This window comes from Emydura macquarii, unplaced genomic scaffold, assembly GCF_026122565.2.
Source record: "Emydura macquarii macquarii isolate MOO-44397 ecotype Brisbane River unplaced genomic scaffold, CSIRO-AGI_Emac_v2 contig_1644, whole genome shotgun sequence".
In the NCBI taxonomy this organism is placed as follows: Eukaryota; Metazoa; Chordata; order Testudines; family Chelidae; genus Emydura; species Emydura macquarii.
Genome location: NW_027131781.1, coordinates 26,521,285 through 26,533,048, shown reverse-complemented (window position 1 = coordinate 26,533,048; position 11,764 = coordinate 26,521,285). Strand labels below are relative to the sequence as shown.

The following is an 11,764-nucleotide window of genomic DNA, read 5'->3' as shown; positions in this document are numbered from 1 at the left end:
CTGACCCCACTGCAGACAGAAAAAGGTTATGTGATTTGCTGAAGTCCATACATAAGTCAGTAGCAAAGCCAGATTTACAACCTGCCTCCCAGGCCTGTGCATTAATCGATAGACTCCGCTGCCTCTGTGATGGAGACAGAGGGTGTATCAGCCAGGGAATGACACCTCCCAAGCAAACGCCTTAACCCACTCTAGGATTAGGTTGCTCAGAATTCTGTGATTTGGGACTGCAGGAGTCTCAGCTTCATTGTGGGATACAGTTTGCACATGCATGAGTAGGATACACAGTCCCGTCGCAGCACAGGGGGAAGGGAGGGGAATCTAAGAACCAGTTGAAAGTCTGATATGCCGATGCTATTGCATATACCAGTAGACCCTGTTCTGCTGCACTGACTCTGTCTAGTAAGCAAACTTGTCAGAACGAGGGCTGTGTTTACCCGATCGATCAGAGATCGCCCCTTCAGAGTCAAAGTTCAAATTTTCGGAGCTATCCGCAGTGCCGATGGAAGCTTCAGACTCAAGGGTTTCGTCATCGGAGGCTCGAGGCTCCAGCGCGAGCATCTCAAAAGTCAGCTCTTCCCTGCAGAAAATAACCCTAGCCAGTGAACCAGCACAAAGACGGAAAGGAAGTAAACCAGTGCTGTGTAAGCAGGGAGATCCAGAAGGGCATGGGCTCTAGAGCTCGAGGGAGCTGTGCAAACACAGCACCAGGAACAGAACACAACAACAAACAACATGCAAAACCAAACACAGATATCAGGGTATCATATTGGGCACTGCAGGAGAGTACAAATCTCATCCCTGGGAGCCAGTGCAAATGCACCTCAATCCCGACCAGCAGCACTTGCTACTTCAGTCTTGCATCCCCAACCAACACCACCAATACCGCCTCACACGCAGATGTTGCTAATCATGCACAATTTTGTGAAGTGGACAACATTGTTCAACAACTATCAGAATGGGACCAAATTTGCGTTCACTGGTGGCTCCAACAGGATCTGAATTTGGGATTCTAGATTCCCAGTGTTAATTGTCCACTGAGCCCTTCAACCCCTCCACTCTCCAAGACTCACTTTTCCTTCTGCAAGCTCTCAATCTGTTCGGTCAGCACTCTCTCCTCCTGCTGCATGGCTGCCTGCTGCTGCTCTGTGACATCCATCTCCATAGCCTCCTCACTACTCACGGTCTCCTCAGAGACATCGGACATGGAGGGTAATCGCACTGAAACAGGAGATGTCGGACTGGGGTAGGTTCCACGTCTGAGGCGTCCTTTGCCCTGCAGGTAAAACACCCATATCAACAAACGTCATGATATTATCGCCAAACATTCCAGGAATCTCAGGGTACATTTTAGACTGACAACGCTCTTCTCCCCCCTTTATTCCCAATACCAATGGAGGAAACAACTTCAGCAACACGTGCTTAGCACATGTACACAGTCCACAACACCAGTTACAGTCAAGGACACTTCAAAGCTCCCACCATGTTGGGGGACAAAAATGTTGTGTGTTCAGAGGACAGATGAAAATGAAGCCAATGTTCCTTTCCAGTGACATGCACGTCAGACTTCCAAAGTCTATGAAAGATACAACATAATGTATATTTACAAGCCCAGGCTGTAAGATGGGAAGCTTCAGTTTGACAAGTTGCCATGCTGGCTCAGGATGAGATCATCATGCACATTACACACAAAACGTTGGCGTGCACAGTCCTAAACCATCCCAAAACCAATCCCACTGTGCGCACAGAACGATACAGATAACACTATCCACACGTTAACATTCAGCTTAGTGGGCTGGGTAGTCGCTCTCCCTAACAACAAACATGAGGGAGCTCAAATGATGGCAAAGAGAAAAGGCAGGGCTGCACTTTTAGTCCTGGCACTTTCTGTGGAAATAAGAGGTTCAATACTAAAGCAAGCAGAGGGGCCATTTAAAGCACGCACTAGTTCCTTATATCAGGGAAAGGGAATGAAGCAGCAGAGGGGCCACTGTTTGAAACAAGGTGAGGGGAAAGGTGGAGAGCAGGGAAAAGGTTCAAAAGAAAATCTCTAAGCATCCTTCAGAGCTATAAATAACTACTGGATCAAGCAGTGTACAACGCCAGTAGACTGTGACTATCCTGATGTGATGTAAGCAGAGTCAAAAGTCCATAGTATCTATTATTTCAACTTACAACAGTTTGAAAACTGCCAACTAATTATGTAGGAGGATTCTCCCTTGCTGTAATTTTTGGGAGGAATTTTCAAAAGTAGATAAGAAACTTCAGAGCCCAATTCCTATGGATTTGCAATGGGACCCATATTCCTAAATCAACTTTACTTGGTCCTGCCCCAGCGTGGGAAGATGACCTCTTGAGGTTTCTTCTAGCCCTACTTTCCACGATTCTATGATCTTCTCCAACAGCAGAGCAACATCTTCTATGGCTGGGGCCAATGCTGTTCCAAGGTTAGCCTCCAGGAGAGGCTCAAATACCAAACGGGCATCATATCACCTCAATTCTGAAGACAAAGCATGACCACCTGTCCCCATTTGCAAAGGCAGCAACAGTCACAGTAGTCATCTATGACCCAGATTCCATCCATGCTACTGAGCGTTTTTTGGGGGAAGTGGGGGTTGGTAACAGTGATGGGTGATTAAACCATTGGAACAAACAACCGAGGGATGTGGTAAATTCTCCAGCATTTGACGTCTTCAAATCAAGATTGGGATGCCTTTCTGGAAGACATGCTGTAGGGTAAAAAGTAACTTTAACGATATCATATACATGGATTGCAACAAATAAGGGGACACTCCTTCCTTAATGCTACTGATGGAGAAAATCAAAACCTAAAAGCTTGGTAGTCAACATAAATATGCCTTGGTTTAATGCCTCCATTATTCACCTGAATCAATCCAGCACCTGGCTGGACCCAGCTGAGAAAGACAAAGGACACAGCAACTCTTTAATACGGGTGTTTGAAAGATGGATAGCACAAGACAGGCTCATACCGAATGACCCTTCATGAGAATGCTGCAGCACAGACACTAACAGGACGGAAGGAATTGCTGAAATACGACAAACATAAGAAACTAATGACAGCATAGCATGGATTCTGATCTTCTAATCAGCCCCCGAATCCTCGGCACCACTAAGTGTGTAAAAGGGCGTGGAGATATTGTGGCTGGCATGAAGAGTAACAAAGGTGTTATCTTTCACATTAAACCACGGCTGTCAAAGACTGCTCTCCTCATCCATCACGTCACCACATGACGATCCTACCAAGCAAGAGACAGGCAGTAACTGCTTCTGATGGGCTATAGACCATAGCAGGAGCGAGAGAAAAAAATAAAAGATCGTTCAATTGGATCCATAAATTGGAAGCTGAGGGTTGGAAATGCCAAGTTCTGAACGTCACAGTGCATTTGGCTTCAGGTATAGGGAGGGGCAAAAGGAAAAGGGGGCTTTCTTTCCCTGCTCTGTTCTCCATGATTGCTCCTAGAGCTGGACTACACTGCTTTAGCCATGCTGCATTAGCTGGAGGAAGGCGTCCTCGGACATCCATCCATGATAGTGGGAAATGGTGGCAGAGCTGAAGCAGCTGGCACAACTCGGATGTACTATGTACAAACAGACACAGATGAGTAAAGGGGGAGGTGCGAGGGAAGGAAAGGAGAAGGAAGACAAAAGGGGTGGATGAAAACAAAGGTGGGAAGAAAAGAACAGAACTAGCAGGAAGAGAGATAATGAATGGAACGGGGAACACAAAAGACAGGACAAGAAGCAAAGCTGACTGATTCAGGGTTAGTTAGGGACTTGGAAGAGAACGCTGCACCAAACAGATTCCTCTGTTGGCCAAGTGATGAGGATTCCCCCAGCTATTTTCATTTGTTAGGGCTGACCCTCCATCCTCTCTGAGAAAAAGGTTTCTGTGATTTGCCAGGTCAAATCGCCCCTCCAAAGAGCAGCATGCAGGAGTCGTGTGGCTAGGAGAGTACACAGTGACAGAATACAAAAGCAGCCTTTGGAGAGCGGACCAGTGAGTTGCAGTAACCAGCTACAGTTGCTGAGGGCTATTTCATCAACCATTTAGCAACGATTCCTACTCCTGCTATAACACCTCCTCCAGGAGAGGGGACCTTAGGGGGCTCCTTACTAAGAAAGAAATTAAAAGTCAGTCACTGGGATGAGGCCTGCACAGGAATGGATGGGCAAAGTCAAACAATGGCCTGTGGCAGGTGCTTGAATGACTGGAGGGTTACGCACAATGATAGGATGCAGCTGTCATGGAGTGCGATGCAATTAATACATACCGGGACTGAATTGCGGGTTATGCTCATAAATCTAACTGCAATGAGTACAGGTTTCTGGATTAGAGAGGACATGAAAAGGAAAGCAGAAGGTTAGAGTGCACATGCCATTGCCCCCTTAAAAGAACTTCCAGAGTCTTTTAATGTCATGAGTGAGTCAGCTCTCTGCTGCATTAGCAATAATGCACAGCTGAGCCACAAGCTTTGCAAAATAACTTGTTGCACCTGCTTGGGACAGATTTAGCATTGGCTGCAATTCACAAAGCAGGATTCCTGACAGGACATGCCACACTAGCACTTTATAAATGGAGAGCCTGCTCTTCCTTTACTAGCACAGATCTGGGTCGACGGTCCTGTGATGAATCAGTCATTCTCTCTCATTCTGTAAGTGGAATGCAGCATATGAGCTGCCTGTTGCTCATTCAGCTTACAGCAGAGGGGAACAGAGGTTGATTCAAATCCCAGACTCTGCCTCTCATTCATCAACCCAGCTGGGTGTGTGAAAGCTAAATGAGATGGCATTCCAAGCTCCCAAAAAGGCAGTGGGGGAAAAGAAGGTGACCCTTTATAGGCATGCTGGAGGCAGTACTAATGAAGCAACTTGCATATAGGGAGTCAAAGCAAGGCCTTGGTTAAGGGCAGCTTCATCCTAGATTCTCCCTGATGTTATGTGGGAGGGAAAAAAGTGAAGGGCTGTAACAGTGGGCAGGGCACTGTGGGATTAGAGGACTTTAGTGCAGGAGTGAGTTGATCATAAACAGAGCCAGCAAAGGGATGATTAACACAGGATAAATTAGTCCAAATTTGCAAAATATATCCCGGAAAGGTACAAATGAGCCGGGTAACGCCAGAGATGACGTTTCTGAGGCACCTTCCTTTGGCCTGACAGGCTCCATTCCCATCTCCTGTGGGTTTTTCAGTGCTGGGCTGAGGTTTGGTCTCTTGCTGGCCCTGGGTACGATGCTCTGGGAGATGCAAGTGGCTAGGGAGGTTGAAATAAGCAGCAGAAGATTGGGTGGGATTAGTCTGTGTGAAAACGAGAGGAAAGAAAGGGGGGTGGACTTGTCAGCACCAAATTATTCCCTGACTTTCAATTTAGTACCATGCTTGTTCTTCTCAGTTACAACAAACACACTGAATAAACTACGCAAATGCGCAAGAGCAGCAAGGACACAGATTCTCCTCTGAATGTCATGTTAAAAGGAAAGTTTTAATAAACATGTCTCCTGTTCTCCTACAACAAAAGGTCCCTCTGCTCCATTTTTTCCTGACAAAGGGGACACACAGGAACCAAACCAAGAGCCAGCACAACCCCCCAAATCTTACCATGGATCTGCGGATCAAAGACAGCCTGCTTTTCGCTTTGTTCTCAGCAAACTCCAGGCTGTTGATGTCCTTGAGACGGGCTCTGTATTTATTCATCTGCTCTACGACAATTAACTCCACACAGCTGCAAGAAGGAAAAATGAAAATGGTAAAATGGGAGCTTGAAACTCTGGTTGTGGCTGAGCTGACCATATCACCTAAGTGCTAGAGGCCGCAATGCCAGTGAGGGGAAGCAACATGTGCACCCATTCTCTGGCTCTGTGGGCTGGAAACAAATGGTGTGGTTGAAACGCCCCAAATAGAGCAACATGCGGTGGTGGTAAGCAGAGGAGCTAAACTTGAGAAATAAAGGGAGGGCTCCATCAGGGAAACTGATCCTTCCCCTGAAAAGGAAAATGCCACCACGGTTAGGAAAGCACAGCATGTTCAAATGAAAAGCTGAAAGAATGGCTATTTCTGATATGCTAAGCTAGCTACATATATCTATTTGTAGACACACACTTGTTCTTGTTTGCATCCAAGGTAGACAGGTAGTAGCATGGCAACAATAATGATTAGGTGTCTGGGGCAATTTTTTTTTTTTTTAAATACCATCAGTATTGTTTTCTGGAAGAAAACCTTTAAGAGCAGTAATGGTATAAGAGGATGAAGATGAGTCAAGTTACAAAGTAACTCCTCCTTACAATGAACCTTTAGAAGACTGATTCAAAGTAACTTTCTCATCTATAGGCAGAAGAGGTGCTTCTAGGAGAGAAAGTTATAGATTTTAAGGCCAGGAGGGACCATGAAGTCTGATCTCCTGTATAACAATGCCCACAGAATTTCATCTTATCATTCCTGCATCAACCTATCCAATCTAGGTACTTATCTGACCCCCATTACACAGTATCTGAGCTCCTTACGATCTAACATATTTATTCTTAGTAGTCCTGTCGAAGTCAATAACATCCCTATGGGACTCCATTACACACACTCCCCACCCACTGGATGATGATTCCCTATTTACAGCTACTTCTGAGGTCTCAGTTAGCCAGTTCTCAATCCATTTAATATTTGTTGCACTGCATTTGAGCAGTGTTAATTTTTAAAATCAGGATGACATATGGTACTAAATCAAATGCCTAACTGGCATCTAAGTATACAGTGTCAACATGGTTACTACTGCCAACCAAACTTGGCATCCAATCAAAAACCAGTATCAAGTATGTTTGACAAGAGCTACTTTCCATAAAACTGTTGACTGGCACTAATTATGTTGCCACCCATCCTTCAATTCTTTACTGATTACATTCCACATCAGCCTTTCCATGATTTTGTCTGGGACTGATATCAAGCTAAGTGGCCTATAGTTACCCCGGTCATCCTGTTTATCCTTTTTAGATTTTGGCGCACAAGCTTTTTTTTGCAGTCCTTTGGAACTTCCTCATTACTCCAGGACTTGTTAAATATCAGCATCAATGGTTCAGAGATCCCATTGGCCAGTTTTTTTAAAAACTCTTGGGTGCAGCTTCAACAGCCCTGCAGATTTTAAAAGATTTAACTTTAGCAGCTGCTAGTTACTGATGGAATAGACAGTATTGCATTAAAGCAATTCATCTGCAAAACAGAAATGTGTTTCTAGCTGTCATTCCAGAGCACATCGAAGTGTATTATTCAGGGATTACCTGACTGGCCTGACATTACCTCATTACAGCAGCAAATGGGGATTTACTCTAGACGTTACAATGCTGTATTCTTACGTGGTTGTTTTACTGATGTCCTGAACGCTCTGCAGTGGGTCGGTTGTGTCAGGGCAGCGGAGAATACAGGGAGCAAATACAATGGCCAGGGCATTCGCTGACATTCGATTAGTCTCTTCCTGCAGGGCAATCCTAAACAACAACAACAACAAAGCAGCTAGGGTTAAAGATGGCTCCAATTCACTCAACACTGGCAGGAAATACCCCTGTAGAGAAACAGAGGACAAAATATAAATTCAGAGCAGGGCAGGGAGAGGAGTGTGTACATGCACATGAGCTCTGGAGGCCATCCATAAAAGCCTTAGGGGAAGCTCTTCCACAATATTAGATAGCTTTGAAGTGACGAGCTTCAATTTATTGAACCTGGCGAGGAACTAGACCAGCAGGTAGCTCTACAAGGATGTAAATATTATACCAGACAATGGCAAAAAGGTAAGACAATGGACATTGAGTGAACCATGCAACATTCCATGATGCTCTCTAGGAAATCTTTTGCTTTGACCTACTTACCATCTTTCCAAAAAGGAATCTATACAGTGCATGTTTATAACAGTAGCTAGGTGCTCACTTAGCTCTCATGAAGCTATGACTTAGAAAGAGAACAGACTCACAATATTCCACCTGAAGAAATCCTGTGTGTGTCTAAATGCATGTAGATGCAGGATCTTCGCAGACTGCAACACAGTGTCTATAGCATGAACTAGATATCGTCTAAGCTCACATAAAACCATCACACAGGATCCCTAGAACCGCAATATTCAAGCAAAAGGGTGCAACATATGGCAGTGCTGTGACCCTACCGCAATCCTGCTGCACGTCTCAATGTGTTAGATCTACGGCATGGAAGGATGTGTTTTTAACCACCTGAGAAGTACAGTGGTTGCCTTCCCAGCAAGTCTGCAAGATTTGCTGCTATTATGAAAGGGAACTTGTACATAAAAATAAGAACATTATTGTTATTAGCTGCCAATGGCAGCGTTGTCTGGAGAAAGAGTTCTTGGGTCTGGAGTGTTAAAGCCATTTCAGAATTTAAAGCACTCCCTTGCGAAGTTTCCCTCTCCTTTTTTCCTGCAGAAGTATTTTGATCACACAGGCCCATGTTCAGGTACTCTTACTCACACAGAACAGTACCTTGCTCCAGTGGAATTACTCATGGAGTAAGGTGGTACTCATGGTGAGTAAGTGTATCAGAATCAGGCCCTTAAGTGAGGAAGGAGAAGGGGAAGAGAGCTGGCTGCGGTAAGACAATCCCATGCAGTGGTCTGCCATTACCTCACAAGGTGAAAGATGAGGCGTTCCAGGGTGTTGAGGTGGGTGCGAGAGAGCTGATCAATGACAGAGTACACACCTCGGATGGTCTCCTTCCTCTCCTGCAGGCCTGGAGGGAGCAGACACAGTTAAACACACTACAGGCAACTTCCCCTTAGTGTCTTCTGCCATCTTTGCTCGTGAAAGCAGTTTGACTGGCCCAGTACAGGGTAGCTGTGCAGGAGGCTAGTGCACAGACAGAGATGACAACTTCATCCTCTCCCTGCCTATACAAGCAGACCACCTGAGCAGGCTCTGTTTCCCAACTCTGGCCCCTCAGGTAGCAGCGTCCTAAACAAAAAACGTGAGCGGAAGACTGATTTCTTTTAAACAGATTCCAAAAGAGTTGGGAGCTAAATAATAACTGTCTCACGGGGCATGTCTACACTACACACTTGGTCCGGCAGTGAGCAGAGGAGACACATTACAGACAAATCCTAGCACAGGTAGACATAGCAATGTAGGTGGCAAGGCACTGCTTAGGTGAGCAAAGACGTACCTATAGATGAGAGGAATGGTAAAAAGAGACTACTTGCTCTAGGCAAGCAGACAATGGGTTTGATGTCTGAAGCCAACTGTACCTTTCCCCTGCCATGGGTTTTACATGTGATTGTATAGATTTGTATGGACCTTCCTTACCCATTGCTCGCAGAAATTCCTCATAGAGTTCGAAGGTCATGAGTGGATTGGGCAAATCTCTCAACCACTGTTTGAATACACTGGCAATGACATGAATGTTGTAGTCATCTAGATTCACGTTGTCAGTATCTGTTCACAGAGGCATGGGAGTGGGTGTTGTGGAAAAGAATCCAAAGAAAAAGCAAATTACCAATTTTGATCCAGTAAACAAGCCAGTGTTTTCAAGTCAGTACTAGCATTGGCTATTACTTAACTACTTTTATTGGACCAATTTCTGTTGATGAGAGAGGCCCTGAGGAAGAGTTCTGTGTAGCTCAAAAGCTTGTCTCTCTCACCAACAGAAGTTGGTCCAATCAAAGCTATTACCTCACCCACTGTCTCTCTCTAATATCCTGGGCGCAGCTGCAACAACGCTAGCTAGTACTAACTACTGTCATATGAGAAACAGGTATTGATATTGTAACAGCCACAGCTCACACAGTGACCCCTACAAAAACTTGCCACCTGGTTTTTAATATGACCACATTAAAACCCTTGTCATGAAAGGAGAGAAAGTTTTGAAAGTTTTCCAGGGGTGAAGATCTTCAGACAGAGTTGTAAAGCACTTTGGAAGTCTTGGTGATGTTGATAAATATGAAGCATGGCTAATGTAGCTTTTTCTCCTAATTTCTTACGACTTTTTTTGTACACTTATGCACAAGAGGAGGAATAAAACAAGAAAGAATTAAACAGTCCCACTTGACTCACTTGCTTTGGTCCCCTTTAGATGATATCAATTCCCCTTTCACAGAAACCTCTTGGTTGGAGGAAGAAGTTGTCCCTTTATCTCCCCCCTGAGACTCTCTTTCATCTTACCTGTGTCAAGACCCTGTCGTAGCTCCTTTATCTTATTGGTTGAGCCTGACTTCCTGTAAATGCCCTCGGTGTACAGCCCATGCATTTCAATGTAGTTTATCAGCTTCTCCACCACCAGCGGCACCGCTCGCTCCTCACTGGTCAGCCGGGAGAGCTCAACCCCAAATTGCCGTGATGAAAGCTCGGGATCATACTGATGTGGAGAAAGAGATTGATTTCTTAATTCCTTTTCAAAGGTCTCAATGCAATGCTGCTCACAGCGTGGTAAACCTAGGGATGTCTCAGGACTGGTCCTTGCAATGCATGCGATGCAATATGATTGCCTTTGAAGATGCAATGCACATTTTCAAACAAAATGCACGGGATTATTTGCAAATCAATCTAGTAAATCTGAGTGCAAAGGAAGAGAAGAAAGGCCTGTACACTGCCCCCCAAATCCAATCTTTCCCATGGGCCATCTGTGTCATCATAGCTATCCTCATATTCTGTGTCTGCAGCACTGCATGCTGCTACAAAGAACAGCAAATGTTCATAGTCAAGGCTTGCAACGGGTGTGCTCAGAAAAATAGCTCTGTAAAATGGCCCACTGATACTCCCCTTGTGTCTTAAGACTCATTATTTACTGACATTTCTTCTGGCCCTGTAGAACCAACAAAACAGTGCAACACTGAGCTATATTCTAGTCTGTCTCATGCCTGACTGACAAAATTGCTTGGTGGCGATACATGAAGGAGAACACACCTGGGCTTGATTCTGAGATCCGCAGATGAACTTACAGCGCTGACAGTTTAAAAAAAAGGTTTTGAGCAAATGTGACATAGAAGCCATTGAGAGAGAAAGAGAATTCAGTAAAAGACCCCAATATTCTCTATTTTTACAGAGTCACTTTTCTGACTATAACTGCACTTAAGAGACCCAACATTCGGCAAACAATTAGATCACATTCAACCTGTCCTAGAGATTCTGGTTGGATAAAGTCAAAAGACAGAGAAACTTTTCACGCAATAATGCACAGATCCACTGAGGAGGCTTTGAACATATGGACTGTATGTTCAAACACAGCATGGATAGTGACCCAACCAGAGCAAAAAATGAGAAAGTCGGTGTGTGGCTTGGGTTAGATCTCTCACCAATGCCACTCTTCCATGTCTGGCTCCTCCCATTCCCTGTCCCCACAGCACAAATGAAAACAACAAGAGGAGAAGGCCTGGGGGAGATTTCCACACTGGATGGACCTCCATGCAAGAACACACCAGGAAGAAATGGTGATAGCAACTGGTTTTGATCTCTTGTCTAAAACTCACAAGCTATTGTACTATCATGTTTTAACCTTTTAGTGCCAAGACTGGGCTGTTTTCATAGCTAACATCAAGTGCTACAACAAAAACTCTAACTTTTGCTGTCACTGTGCTCAAAGAAATAAAGAACTGTCAACATTGGCATAAAATGTATTAGTGCAAACTACAACTGTCAAAGCAAATACACTGCTAAGATAAGCTAAGCAGTTCAATCATAAGACACCAGGTTCTGCAGAAAGTTAGAAAGCAACTAGGAAATCTGCTGTTACCTTTGGGATAAAGGGCACCGTCTCAAATATACCAACAAACC

General features: G+C 44.7%; 1 protein-coding gene across 3 annotated transcripts in view; it reads right to left on the bottom strand.

Moving 5' to 3' along the window:
• Positions 1–11,764, bottom strand: part of MYO9A (myosin IXA) — a 372,546-nt gene that overhangs the window by 5,825 nt on the left and 354,957 nt on the right. For 2 of the 3 annotated variants that reach the window (XM_067555993.1, XM_067555994.1), the window contains exons 37-43: positions 10,157–10,349; positions 9,302–9,430; positions 8,627–8,732; positions 7,355–7,486; positions 5,616–5,739; positions 1,074–1,276; positions 438–580 (exon numbers count right to left, since the gene is read on the bottom strand). In XM_067555993.1, the coding sequence (XP_067412094.1) occupies positions 438–580; positions 1,074–1,276; positions 5,616–5,739; positions 7,355–7,486; positions 8,627–8,732; positions 9,302–9,430; positions 10,157–10,349 (1,030 nt within the window). Of the gene's footprint in view, positions 1–437; positions 581–1,073; positions 1,277–4,292; positions 4,347–5,615; positions 5,740–7,354; positions 7,487–8,626; positions 8,733–9,301; positions 9,431–10,156; positions 10,350–11,764 lie in introns of all 3 variants that reach the window. The other variant, XM_067555992.1, reaches the window with a different exon arrangement.